At 58.4% G+C, this 13,610-nt stretch overlaps 1 protein-coding gene across 1 annotated transcript in view; it reads left to right on the forward strand.

The window, feature by feature from the left end:
- Positions 1-842: 842 nt before the first annotated feature.
- Positions 843-13,610, forward strand: part of NKD1 (NKD inhibitor of WNT signaling pathway 1) — a 59,288-nt gene continuing 46,520 nt past the window's right edge. The window contains exons 1-3 of the mRNA XM_054570239.1: positions 843-952; positions 1,077-1,109; positions 1,760-1,893. Of these exons, the coding sequence (XP_054426214.1) occupies positions 928-952; positions 1,077-1,109; positions 1,760-1,893 (192 nt within the window). The 5' untranslated portion in view covers positions 843-927. The remainder of the gene's footprint in view (positions 953-1,076; positions 1,110-1,759; positions 1,894-13,610) is intronic.

Raw genomic sequence — 13,610 nt, forward strand, 5'->3', positions numbered from 1 at the left:
CAACGAAGATCAAAGACCCAGCGGTTACCCCCTTCCGGGCCGCGCAGCTGGCAGCGCGCCCCGACCCCAGGCGGGCACCCACAGGCCTCCTGGCGAGGGGATCCCAGCGATTGGCTAGCAGCTCCTGGTTTTCGGACACTTGTCGCCACCAGGAATGGGCTGGGTCCACCGCTGGCTGGAGGCGCGGTGGGGGCTCTTCCTGGACTCTCAAATCAAAACCTAGAGGGCAAGGCAGGGGACATGCAGCGAGTAGTAAGCGAACACTCGCCGCGAAGGCAGGTCGTGGGGACACTGGGAAGGGGCAACGCAGCAGGAGCTAGCGCCCGAGCAGCAGCCTCTCCAGATCTCAGTTTCGTCACCTGTAAATTGGAGCTCCTGAGTCCCGCCGAGCCCGCCTGAAGGAAAAATAGAGCAGAGAGAAGGCACAGTACTGGTAGCGACAGGAATGGTTGTCCTAGAGACGGCAGGACCCCAGAGGGTGTCTGTCCCAATATGCCTGCTAGCCAGAGCCCCCAAACCGGGTCTCCAGCCCCAGGTCTCCAGCTCCCGGCGCCCGGCTGGGGGACGTAAACCGCAGCCTGGAGGGGGCGCTGTGTCAGACCTGCAGCTCCTCGCTGCGCCCCGCCCCCAGCCCGCTGGCCACGCCCAGCCGCCCCCTCGGCCGCCCGCCTCGCCTTTGATGCGCCGCGCCCGGCCAATGGGCGCGCGGGGAGGTGCGGGCCGCGGCGGCGGGCTGGGGGCTCGGCACGCCCGGGCGTCAGTCGGGCCGCGGCGACGGCGGCAGGAGCTAGTCCAGGCGCCGCCTCGGGCTCCGCTCGGCTTGGGGGCTGCTCCCGGAGGAGGAGAGCCAGGCGAGGGGCGGCGAGCCGCGGGGCCCGCGGGCCGGGCGCATGGCTTAGGGACGCCCCCACCCGCCGCACCCCCAGCATGGGGAAACTTCACTCCAAGCCGGGTCAGTGTCCCCGCCCGCGCGCCGGCCCCCGGGCCCCCGCCGCCCTCGCCCCCGCGATCGCTAACTCTCTGCCTCTCCTTTCTTTCCGGCTCCCGCCGCCGCCGCCGCGCGCGATGTGCTGCAGCCGCCGTGTGCAAGCGCAGGGAGAGCCCGGAAGGTAGGGGCGCGCGGGGCATGGACCCGGGGAATGGATGGAATGGCCTAGCCCGCGGGATCTATTACCAGGGCCACCCCCACCCCCAGCTCTGGCCACTAGCCCCACAAACCCGCTCCCGGAGCAGCCTTCGTGCCCCCTCTGTCCCGCTCCCCGCTGTCTCGTGCCCCCTCTTCTGAGCCTCAGCCCCTCGTCTCGCGGTCCCCGCCTTTCGCGCTCACTGCGCCCCCTGTTCAGATTCCCAAGCCCCTTCCCCCAAGATTCTGTCCCCCCTCTTTCTGGCCTTTGGGCCCTTCTTCCGAGATCTTGGCTCCTGCGCCCACTGTGCCCCTTCTCCTGACCCTCAGCTCCCCTCACCTCGAGTTCAGTGCACCCGTCTGCAGACCCTCACCCCGTTTCCTCAGCAGCCCTGGCCTCTCCGGGGCTCTCTTTTCTGATCCCCAGACTCTTCCTTCGGGTCCTGCTTTCCCTGCTCTTGGGGCTTCGCGGAACCCCTTCTGATTGCCTGCGTCCGTCTCTGGGATTCCGCCCCGGCTCTCGGCCCCCTCCTGGCCCCCGAGGCCGCGGCCGCGCCCGCTTTCCCCCTCCCTCCTCTCTCGGGTAACTTTCGCCCCGGGGGCCGGACTCAGGGGCTTGTGTCGTCCCCGCCCCAGGTGACAGCTTCGCCGTGAGTGCTGCCTGGGCTCGGAAAGGCATCGAGGAGTGGATCGGGAGGCAGCGCTGCCCGGGCGGCAGCTCGGGACCCCGGCAGCTGCGGGCGGCGGGCACCGTTGGCAGAGGAACCCGGGTACGACCCCCACACGCCCATCTTTCCCCCTCAGAGACGGGTCTTCATACACCCCCCCCCAACTTTTAGCACCCTCTTGGCACAGCTTCTGAGTCCAAACTCCCTTCTCAGCTGCCCCTGCCCCACCAACATGCCCCTGTGTCCCCATGCCTTGAGGATCCTTAGAGGTGACATGGACGGCGGTCTCCTGTCTGGTTGGGGGCAGAGGGCTGCCTGTGGGGACAGGTCCCAGGTGAGGAGAGGGTGCGGGTCCAGAGGATGAGAAAGCTTGAAGCTTGTCTGTGCTGGGGGCCGGGGGGGGGGCAGGGTGGGGATTTGGGAGCCCGCTCTGGCTACCTTGTTTTTGTGGCCAGCATTCAAAGGTGGGCTTGGAGGTGGGGCCAGGAGAGGGGGCAGGCACCAGAGGGCTGTCTGGCTGGAGCGCGGGACTGTGCTGGCCTCCGAATACACTCCGTGTGTCTGTGGCACTTGTCAGTACCATCTGCCCAGGAACCCCAGCAGAGCAGGCTGCCGTCTGGGTGACAGAGCTTGGGGGGCACTGAAGGTACCCCGTTGGCCCACTAGCTGGGCCTGCGAGGAGAGAGAGTGTGCCTTATTCTGCTGTAGCCTGGGCCCGTGCCTGAGGGTCCCCGACGCTGCAGTTGTTTCTGGGGGAGCAGTAGATAGATATGACAGGGGAGTGAGTGAGTCCAGCCCAGATCCTGGCCTGGGACCGGTGTTCACAGATGTCCTCTGAGCTCCGGAACTCTGCACGGGCTTTCAGATGGTCTGCGTGGAACTCAAGCAAGCCAAGGATCAAAGGATGAATCCACTTTTTGATGTGACATTTAATTTTTTTTTTAAACTTAGAAGGGAACAGACTGAGTCTCAGGGCTGGTTAGTTCTTTGGTCTTGTCCACGGGCTGGGGAGGGGCTGGTGGAGTTTTCAGATGTGTGTTTGTATTTGGGTGGTGGGACCTGGGCCGGGTGCAGCTCAGTGGCAGGGGCCCGCGTTGGGAGGTGAGCCTGCGGATAGAGCCGACTCTTGTGCACGCGCGAAACAGCCTCTGCGTCTGGGAGAAGCTCCCCTCCGCCTCCACCGCCTCTGCTTACTGAGCCAGGGCTTTCTCTTCCATGTTTCTCTCCACCTGTAGCTCGGGCGGAGCTGGAGCCGCTGTCCCCTAGCTCAGGGCAGCCTTGGTGGGGGGGACTCTGGAGTTAGGGTCCTTGAAAAACAGGCCTCCACATTTCCCTGTCTTCCCCTAGCATTTCTAGTTTATGATCTACATATGTTTTTAAAGCCCAATGAAAATGATCCGATTTAGCCATATGAACAAATAAATGCATTTGTGGCTCAAGACAGAGGCCAACTGAGTGGATTTCCATTAATCAAGTTTGGGGTTTTTTCAGCCTGTTTATTTTTACAAAGTATTCCTGCAGAATGACATTTTTTTGCAGCCTTCCCTCCACCCCCCTTTTTTCCTTTCCTAAACTGCCAGGCAGCTTGCTCCATGCTTTAGGGGAACTTGAAATACAGCGAGGGCTTGCTTCAACGGACTTTTATCTTCAAAGCCGTAACAAATGTTACCCGCATGTTTTTGGTGGGTCTCCTTGGCATCCAGTCCTGGAGGATGGGAGGGAGGAGGAAGGAAGGAGAGAAAAACAAAAGTCTGTCGTTTTTAATTAAATAGTAGTGTTCCCAGCGAAAGGAATGCGAGCCAGTAAAAGTTGCCATGGGGGGAAGTGAGGGAGGGTGGGGAGGGGGCCCCGGCTTAAATCGGTGGCTTTGGGGAAGTCATGGAATTGTGTGGCCTGGCTTCTTCCCCCAGCTGAGGGTGGCATGGGACGGGGCTCTCCCCCTCCCTGCCTCGCCCCCTGTCTTGGAGAAACACTGAGGGGTCGCTAATGTTTGTTCAAAGCATTTTTGAAGATGTGAGACACAGAGCCATCAGCGTGACATTTGTTGGGTGTTGGAGGGTGGGTCCTGAGCTTCAAGATATAGAGGAGGAGGGAACCTCTGCTTCCCTGTAGTCGTGTTTGGTGACGGGGACCCGGACGCCTGTGTTTCCACCAGCCCAGACCCTGCTCCTGGGTCTGCAGAGGTGAGGGTAGTGAGTGCCCCCGGGGTAGGCCAGGCGAGCCCAGTGGGGGGGGACCTGCAAGGCGGCCTCAGGTGGTACCTGGAGGAACATTTTCAATCTTAATCCTTATTTCTCCAATCAGAAGGAAAGTAACTAGGATGTGAACCCCATGATTTTGCAGATATTACTGCGTAGGATGAAGCTCAGTTGAAAGAGGCTAAAATTGACTCTGAAAAAAACAATTAAGTGCCAGTGGCCAAAACGGTGAATGTGGGAACGGAGTGCCCAGCGTTTGGGAAACACCGCGGCCCGGAACAGGCCCGTGGGGGGCAACCGCGGGGCTGGCTGCCTCTGGGACTCCCAGTGGCAGGGTCTCCATGACATCATCAGGATGTGAGAGGGCGTGGGCTCCACAGTTCCCGGGGCTGGAGGAGGCCCCCCAGCAGCCCCTGGTCGGCCTTGGGGTTGGCCGCTGTCTCAAGTCCTTCACTGCCCTTCCACCAGAGTGGCTGTGAACACGTTAGTGGCGCAATTAGCATCCTTATCATTATAACTACTATATAGTAAGTGCTTGTGTGGGTCGCGCACTTCGCTTACATTATCTTGATCCCCCTCGTAACCCTGTAAAGTTACCAGCCTGCTGGTGGGGACTGTTTTTTCTCCATTTCTGGAACACTTTTCTGGAACAACAGAAGCCACATGTTGCGAAGCCCTGTGCCACAGTGTCTGCCCAGAGGCTGCCGCACTTACCCTTACTAGAGAGGTGGTGGCCTACCAGCTGCGAGTGCTTCGGGGTGAGGCAGATCTTGGGGTGCGCAGAAGCAGGAGGGAACCCTTCTTGCCCTCGCCCTCCCTGGTGAGTGTGAGTAGCTTAGTAAATGTTCAGGGTGGGTCCAAGTCCCGCGCAAGGTCCTGGGGCGTGAGAGGGTGACCTCGCTAGCGCTAACCTAAACCTGTCTTCCTGAGTCCAAATGTGAATGAGGCCAGGCTCCGCCACAAGAGCCTGTCCCCTCGTATGAGCCCTTTTCCCTTTGTGTACCTTAGTGAACTCGTCTGTAAAATGGGCGTAAGAACATTCTCATCCCTCCTGGGATTCTAGCAGATAACTCTTCAAAACTGGCGGGGTGGGAGGTCGCTGAGATGCTGGTCCAGGGGCACTAGGGAGATTATGAAACACCGTATACACTCTAGGCTCGCTCGGAAGGACGCAGGCCAAGGCTATGGCTCCTGTTCCTTCTGTGGAACGAAGGCGACCTCCCAGGGAGTATGAGCTCGGGGAAGAAAAGTAATAAGGAATGCGAGGTGTACACATACGATGAGAGAAGAGCGATAAAGTGATCAGTGTATATGCCCAACAACAATGTACTCAACAATGAGAAATTAAAATAAGCATCAGAGTCTCAAAAGGATGATGGGATAGTTCTGGAAATATGAAGCAGCAACAGGCAGCTCCAAAAGCAAACCAGTTGGCAACTTTGGGTCTGGAAAATATAATGGGTGAAATAAGAAAGCTTAACGGCATAGAGACAGTGATGGGACAAGACTTGGAGAAGCGAGCCTGTGTGCCTGTGCGCGCTTGTGCGGCGAGCGTGCGCTCGCGTGACAGGTACACGTGTGTGCAAATGCATTTAAGACAGCCGCCTCCCCATCCGCCCTTGGCCCTTTTGTTCTTTTCTCTCAGATGCCTGGAGGGAGCCTCAGGAGCAAAGGTGGCAACCAGGCGGTTGGCAAATGTGACGAGGGGGCACCTAGTGCGTTGTAATATTGGGGGAAGACGGGGCGGGCGCAGGCGCGGTTGGAGCCCGCGGGTCCCTTTGGGGCTGGGCGGTGAGCTTGGAGGCTGGCCCAGCTGCTGCCCGAGCACCGGATTCCCGGGGAATTACCCTTGACTGATACCAGTTGGCACAATTAAAAAGCCCCATGTCTTCACCATATGGAAAGTGTTAGGCCTTCTTACGTGGTTTCAAAGCTATGTGCCGGGAGGTGGACTTGACATTTGAGGTAGGGCATAAATTAAATATTTGGTGTTTTGGAATTAAAAGATGATTTGCTTTGAGGCCGGCGGAGGCCTTTGGGCCTCCACTCGCTGGCATCTCCGCATTTTCCATGGAGGGTCTTCTCTGCCTGCGGCGCCCAGACCACCTTCGCAGCCCTGCCTGGCGTGGGCCGGGGCACAGTGCCGGGGGGTTTCTGGTTTCGGGCAGGCCTTTGTCCTTCGGGCTGGTGCGTGGTGGGCAACGGCACTTTCTCTGTGATGCCATCTTTGGTAGAGGCTTCGAGCTGTGTCTCGTCCTCCTTTTGAAACTTTTCTTTTTTGGAAAGGAGGCTGTTTCCCTGAGTCAGGCTCTGTGCATATTTTAGCCCCTTGAACTTAGGAACCATCCCCTGCGTTCACATTTTGCACAAACTGGAATAAAACCCAGGGCCAAGCTAAACCCCATGACACCACTGCGTGTCCCACCAGCTCCTGGAAGCTGGAGCATGTGTCCTCTCCTCTCCCGAGGGGGACTTTAGGAGTGAGGAGAGAAGGTGGGCCGTGGACAGACAGAGAGTGTTCCTCTCTGTGGCACCACACTCGGCGACCAAGCTGTCCCCGGGAGGGCTTCCAACAGCAAGGCCGAACCGCTCAGCGAGGCAAGAATCCCTTTCTGGGCGATGCGCCTTCCCCGCGGCAGCTGCAGGGCACACAGTGGGCACTCATGGGATACCTGCCGAGTGAATGAGGGAAGGAATGAATGAGTGGAGGGCGGATTAGGCCACCGGCCCTGCCTCCTCCTCCCCCACTCCCTTCCCCAGCCCGAGGGAAGCAAACGGATTAGGCCTTTCCTTTCAGGCACTCAGCTGTTAATTAATTACAATCAATAATGAATTGTCATTCATTGTGAGTTCCTTGCTGGGCCAGGCCTTGAAGATACTGTAGCAAATAACAGAGATGGCCCCTGTCCTCCCCCGGCTTCCCCTCTGCAAAAGTGAGCAGTAACCGGGTAGGCTGGCCGACAGCGACACTTGACACTCGGGGGAAACTGGGTGCGTTTAGGCCAAGACCTGGACGCCGGTGGGGAGGGAGGGATGGCAGAGGGGGCGGCCCACGTGCAGGGCGGCGCCTGGGCTGGCACTTGTCTGTGGAAGTGGGTGACGGTCCGGTGGGGCTGTCCAGAAGGGACTGTGGGTCCAAGTGGCTCCACAGCCCCAGGGGACTGGCTGCCTCTCCTAGGACGCAGTCTTTTGAAAAGCCCTGCACATTTGGGACACTTGGCACTTTGAACTCCCCGTCCCTCTGGACAGGTGTGTGGGGTGGAGCTGGCGGGCAGTGAGCGCACTGCCCCAGCCTGGGACCTGGTTGCTGTGGCACGTCAAGGACTTAGGGGCCTTTCTCCAGCTAGTTGGGTGGAGGGGTGGCCCCCGCTGCTCTGTGGGGGAGGAAGGTCGGCCGAGGGGCCAGGCTCTTGGCCTTGGTGGGATGTGGGGGTCCTGCAGGGTGGGATTGGCCCCCAAGGGCCAGGGGACAAGAGGCAGTAACAAGCCGAACCCAGAAACAGTTGCCCTACCCCGGAACTGCTGTGAGCCTGCACCCTAGGGGATGGGGTCCCTGGCCTTGGGTTACCAGGTGTGTCCGAGAAAGCGGAGCGCAAAGGGGCCCCGTGTCAACGGGCAATGCAGGGTCCAGGGGACCGGCCGGCCCTGGTGCCAGGTAGTCCGCCACCCTCCTAGTTCGCGGGTTCTCACAGCCTCGCTCACTGGCTGCGGGTTCACAATGTGCTTTGGTTTAGAAACTCTTGGAATTTTTAGGTCGCTTGTTGGATTCCAAAGCAGGCACTTCTGGCTGCCTCCCTGGCTTCCCTCTCTTTTTTCACTCACACATGTTCTTTTTGTGGCTCTTGTCTCTCACAGACATTCTTTCTCTTCCTCTCGCTCTCATTTCCCCCCCTCCCATTCCCCCTCTCCCCGAGGAAGGAAAAAATTCAGACTCTCACAAACAAAATATCTGCCATTCCATCTGAGGGAGAACGGAGGCAGGAGCCCAGAATATCCTGGAAGAAACGCCAGCGAGAGCTGAAGGCCTCAGTTGTTTAATCTGGAAGGCGGTCTTTGATGTCACCGTGCTCCGTTTATCCTGGGAAGCTGCCTGCTCCTTTATGGCTGGCTCAGGCTCTCCGCGTGAAGAGCAGCCGCGTTCCTTCAGGGCGGAGGAAAAGCCTGACCGCTCCCCAAAGGGCAGGCCTGGCGATGCCGCCGCCGCTGCCAAGCCCAGGTCGGGTGGAGAGCCTTTTCCAAACAAGCCTTTCCAGAGACATAAGTAATTCTTTGATAACTCCCCGGGAAAGCAGAGGGGGCTGTTTGTCTGTGTGGGCCCCAGTCATGGGGCTCCGCGGGGAAAGCCTCAGGTCCCCCGCTGAAGTCATCCTCAGCCCCAGAGAGGTGGCACTCAGGAGCTCCTGCCACGGGCTCTGCCCACTGGGGTGTGTCCCGGGCGCGTGTGTGTTTAGAGGGCTCCGTGAAATTGATCTAGGCTTCCCTTTCCTTGCCTGGCGAGCCACGTGGCCTGTGGCCTGTGTGTGTGGCCTTGTGTGTGGCTGGCGCCTTTCAGAGGACTCCAGGTTGCTGGGTGGGCTTCACTGTGGTGTGGCATCAGGAGGAGGGTCCCTCCCTTCTTTGGGTCTTGGATTTTCCAGCTGAGAAGCAGGATAAGATGTGTATTATAGTTTAGCAAACACCTATTGAATACACTCTTATTCAAGTCATTTATGCATCTGTGTAATGCACACTAAGTACCTGCTTTAGGCCGGGTACACATTTGCTGTATCAGTCGATCATGGTCCTTATTCTCATGGAGCTTACACTCTAGTAGGAAGTATTTTTTAAAAAAGATTACCCAGTCTAAATGGTGGTATGTGCCTCAGAGGAGAGGTACAGGATGCTTTGAGAATGTTTGATGGGGGATCAGACCTACTCTGCGTGTCTATTCATTCCACGAATCTCTGATTATGCACAGGGTGTTGTGGAAACTACCAGGAATAAGACCCAGTTCCTTACTTGCAGAACTTAGCTTTTCATGGAACTAAACCTTCCTGCCTCTCGTTGATTTTTCTTATCTTATTGCATTGGTTATAATCTCCTATACTGTTTAATAGCCATTAAGAATACGTTCGTTGTTTATCCAGTTGAGCAAGCCTTCTTCAACTCCTGGCTTGCTAAAATTTTTAAAACCAGGAATGATTATTGAGTTTTATCAACTGCTGTTGGGGTGTTGATGGAGCTGGTCATTCTTCACGAATGTATGCTTCGTGTGTGTGATTTGCGCCGCTAGATTTCCTTTGGCCTTCCTGAATTAAATCCTTGTCAGAGAGATTGCTGTTTTAAAGTGTCTCTGTGCTTGAGTCACTAGTATTTTACTTTGTATAGATGTTCTTGTGAGATTGTTTGGCTCCGAGGTTGGGAAGGCAGATATGGGACACCGAAGACAATGTAGGGGGAAGGTTTGAGGACCCTCTAGGGCACTGAGCATCTAGAGCAGTGAGTGCTAACTGGTCTAGGGTCAGAGGGGCTCTCCAGGATCTGTGATTTAAGCCCTGGGGTGAATGGGTGGGGCAGGGGGCAGTGGTAGGCCAGGCACGGGGAGGGGCTATGAAGTAGCAGCATGAGCACTTGCTGGGTGGACCAGCAGCGCAGGGTGGCGACGGGAGTTCATTTGAGGTGCTGATGGAAGTTCAGTTGGCTGACAAGGGGTCAGGACCGGGGCCTGGGGGCTCTCTCGGCCCCCTTACGGAGCTCGGTCTCTCTCTGCAGGGGAGACAAGGGTCCGGCCCTGTGGGAGGGGCCAGCAGGGCCGAGGTGAGCCCCGTGATCTGGGGGAGCTCCCGTGCGGGGGCAGAAGGAATGCGGGGATGGCTCTCAGTTTTAAAAATACTTTGGAGGATAAAGAGGAATCAAGTGACTGTGTTCTCTGGCCTCCGTGAGAGGTTCTGGAATGTCTGTATTGGTCCAGGCGCAGCCCTTAGTTCTCAGCTGTCGTCCGGGGACCCTGGAGGCCTTCCTCCAGGACCAGGACCAGAGAAGTCGAGTAGGACATAAGGCAGAGCAGGGCAGTGGTTAGGGAGCAAGGACTCTGGAGTGTGACGTTCTGGGTTCACATCCTGGCCGCCCCGTTTTCTAACCGGGGGCCGAACAAGCACATGGCGTCGAACTTCTGAGCCCGCCAGGAAAAGGATGGCATGCGATGAAGGCAAATAAAGCAGGGGGTTCTGCTTTGGGTTGGGGAGCAGCATTACTTTGTTGAGACTCGAAGAATATTAGCCATGGGGTGAAAGGTTTGGTGGGAGCATCTCAGACCAAGGTGGGAAGGGCAAAGGCTGGCAGGCACGTTAGTGCTTAGAGACGGTCTTCGGTCCACTTCCGCTGTCTGACTTGGGACGGGACGGCAGTCTCCGAGGTGCCAGGGCAGGAGTCCGCATCCCGCAGAGGGGAACGGAGGGGGCCTCTCTGTGTTGTAGCCCCTTGTGAGCCCTCGTCCGCCCACTGCAGACCTTCCTCTGTGATTTTATTATCTGCTTTACCGATGCCTGTTCACTCCAGCCTCTCTCCTTCCTGGTTGGCTGGGAGGTTGGGGAGAACCTGTCTGTCAAGCAGAGTAGTGTCAGCCTGGAGCTGATTGGCTGGCCTGCCACATGCTGGCCTTGGCGGCAGAGCTGGGCACCTGCAGAGGGCAGGGCAGAGGCCCTAACGGCCCGTTAGCAGAATGGGCCTGTCCACCCTCAGGCCGCAGGTGAGGCCTGGGGAAGACCACAGCTTCCGAGGATGTTTTTCTAACTCCCGACAGCCACGTGGGCTGGCCCCTGGCACAGAAGCTATGGCTTATGGTGGCCCCACTGAGTGGGCTTGGGGGTGCTGTTAGGGGTGCCACGCCGTGCCTGGCTTCCGGAGGGAGCCTCATCACGGCGTCCTTCGACCTTGACTTTGTTGTTTTACCCTTCTTTCCCCCAGTGAGCCACGCAAACTTCAAAAACAAAGAGATGCTGTAAGGAAACTATTGCAAACCAGGGACAGAGTTACCTTTCAGTGGGTACTGGGGGCTTCCCTTCCTGCTCCCCTGTTCTAGAAACCTGGAGGGGGCACCGCCTCAGTCAGCCCTGGGCACACGCCTCCTTCCTCTGCGCCCTGTGGTGCAGCTCGCTGCGGCGTTCGGTGCCCAGCGGGAGCTGAGCCGTGGGTGCGGCACTGAGCGTCCGCTGTCCGCCAGGCCCGGGGCTGGGTGCTGTCTGTGCTGCTCAGTTCTCACAGCGTCAGTGGGGGGCTGGGACTACTATTACCCGCCTTTTCCTGATGGGGAAACTGAGGCTTTAAAGAAGCCTGTTCCTTGCCCAAAGTCACCCACCTTGGAAGTGGAATCTTGCTCCAGCCAGGTTCAAATTTAGGTCTGTCTGATTTGAGAGCCATCCTAAATCAGAGTAGATGACCATTGTTTTTCTTAAACTATGTTTTAACCCCATTTGCATTTCATAAAAATCAATGTAGAGACCATCATTAAAAAAAAAATGAAATAGAAAAATGATAAAGTTGTGACAGAACTTTGCAGAGAGTAAGAGAAAGTGTCGCTTTGTGTAACTTTTTGTTGTTTGTAGACATGGATGTCCACGTTCGTAGCTGGCTGGCTAGATCGGCCTAGCTGATCCGCATCTGCGCCCCGCCCCACCCCACCCACCCATACAGAGGCCCATTACAGGACACAGTGTTTACGGTGGGTCGCTGTCCAAGTGGTGGACAGCACGGGTGGGCGCTGAGGCGCAAGGCGTGGCTTCGCGTCCCAGCGCCGCTCCTCCCTGGCCGTGCGACCTTGGGCCAGCTCCCTGACCTCTCGTGGCTGAAGTTTTTCCTGTTAGCTTCAGGGCCTTTTGGCGTGCTGACTCCTTGGTCAGGACGAATTCTCCCAGGACGGCCGTGGGGACTTCCTTGCCTGCTTAGGGGCCTGGAGAGAGTGGGGAGTCCTTTGTGGGTCTTCATGCCCTGCCGCTGAGAAACCAGCCTCTGAGCACGGACAGCAGTGGCTCCGTCCTGGGACGAGGTCACAGCTGAGCCTTTGGGGACTGGACAGAGCACTGTGTTGGAATCCTGAGGCTGGGTGGCGGTGGGTGGGGGGGGTGGCTTAGTGAGCAGGCGTCCACTGTGATCTCTCCCAGTCTTTGCTTCCTTCTCTCAGAACGTGGTGAAGAAAGGGAGGGTATTTAAGTTATGTTTTGCCATATAACAGATTACTCCAAAACGTAGTGACTTTAATCATGTTATCGTTTGCTTGAGGTTATGCAGTTTGCGTAGGGCTTGGCAGGGGTGACATCTCTGTGGCTCCATGCGGCATCATTGCCGTGGCTCAAAAGCTAGGGCCAACGGCAGCAGCTCCACTTGGGTCACGCGTCGGGGGCCTTGGCTTCCGTCCAGGTGGCTGCGCACACGGCTAGCTTGGGCTTCCTCAGAGCGTGGCGGTCTCAGAGTAACCAGGCGCCTTACGTGGCGCTTGGCCTCCCCAAGAGCGCAGACGTGGAAACTGCCAGGCCTTCTTATGGTTAGGACAAGAACTGGCAATGCTACATTCTCTCGGTTAAAACCAGTCCTGGGTCCAGCCCAGATGTAGGGGAAGTGGGGTCTTTGGGGGCCACCAAGGTCACCTACCAGAGAGGGCACGACCTCCAGGAGAGAAGCCGCTGAGAGGCCGGGAAGGGAGAAGGACTGAACGGCGTTGGCTGGATTTCGGGTCCTGGCGGTCACCAGTGGGTTGGCAGGGGCTGTCTTGACAGAGCGACATCAGAGGGGTCGTGAGGGCGCCGCGGAACTCTTGCACGGGAAGGAGCACACGCTAGCAGGAGCATCCATGGCTGTGTTATTCGGAGGACTGAAAGCTGCGTAACGGCTCCCATGTCCGGCACAGGGGACGGGCTTGTGGGCAGTGGTGTGGCCGCTCCACGGCGCTCTCTGCGGCAGGCGAGGAGGCTGCACGCCGACCGGAAGGCGGCCCTCGAACGAACGAGCCGAGCAGGAAGGTGGCCCACAAGCAACGTGGTCCGTTTTCCGCGTCACGCAGGTCGCTCCGGGCGAGCATCTCTGCGTCGGCAGGGGCCCGGCAAGGCTCTCTGGGAGAGTGCCGGTCAAAGGCTGTCCCCCCCCTCACCTGGCGCGCAGAGCTGGGGGGCGGGGAGAGAGGGACCTCACTTCTCACATCATCCCTTTCTACCCAGTTCACTTGTTTTGTTTGTATTTTTCAAAAAGCGAATACATTTTACAAGAGAATGAAAGGGGAGGCTGTAGCCTAGGCAGGCAGCTCTGTGAGAAGCTGTACGGGAGGGGCGGAGAGAGAGGAGGGGCGGGGGTGGGAAGCGCGCCGGGCCTGGCCCCAGGACGCCCTCCATCTGAAGCTCCCCTGCGCTGTTAAACGCAGGACCTGGGGTCCCCGTGCCACGCAGCCCTCGGAACCAGAGTCCGCCTGTCCTGGGTGACCACTGTGCTGACAGGGACCCTGTAGGGGAGCGGGGCTGGGGGTGCAGGCGGGGGGAGGGCCGAGGCCGGCTGAGGGGGGACGGCCCTCCCCTCCTGCAGAACCAGGGGGATCTGGCGCGTGGCCCCCAGGAGGAGCCGGCACAGCCCTCTCAGCCATGGCTCTGTCTCCTTCTG

Source organism: Pteronotus mesoamericanus, unplaced genomic scaffold (genome assembly GCF_021234165.1).
Source record: "Pteronotus mesoamericanus isolate MK-2021 breed Mesoamerican mustached bat unplaced genomic scaffold, CSHL_Meso_final contig_202, whole genome shotgun sequence".
In the NCBI taxonomy this organism is placed as follows: Eukaryota; Metazoa; Chordata; class Mammalia; order Chiroptera; family Mormoopidae; genus Pteronotus; species Pteronotus mesoamericanus.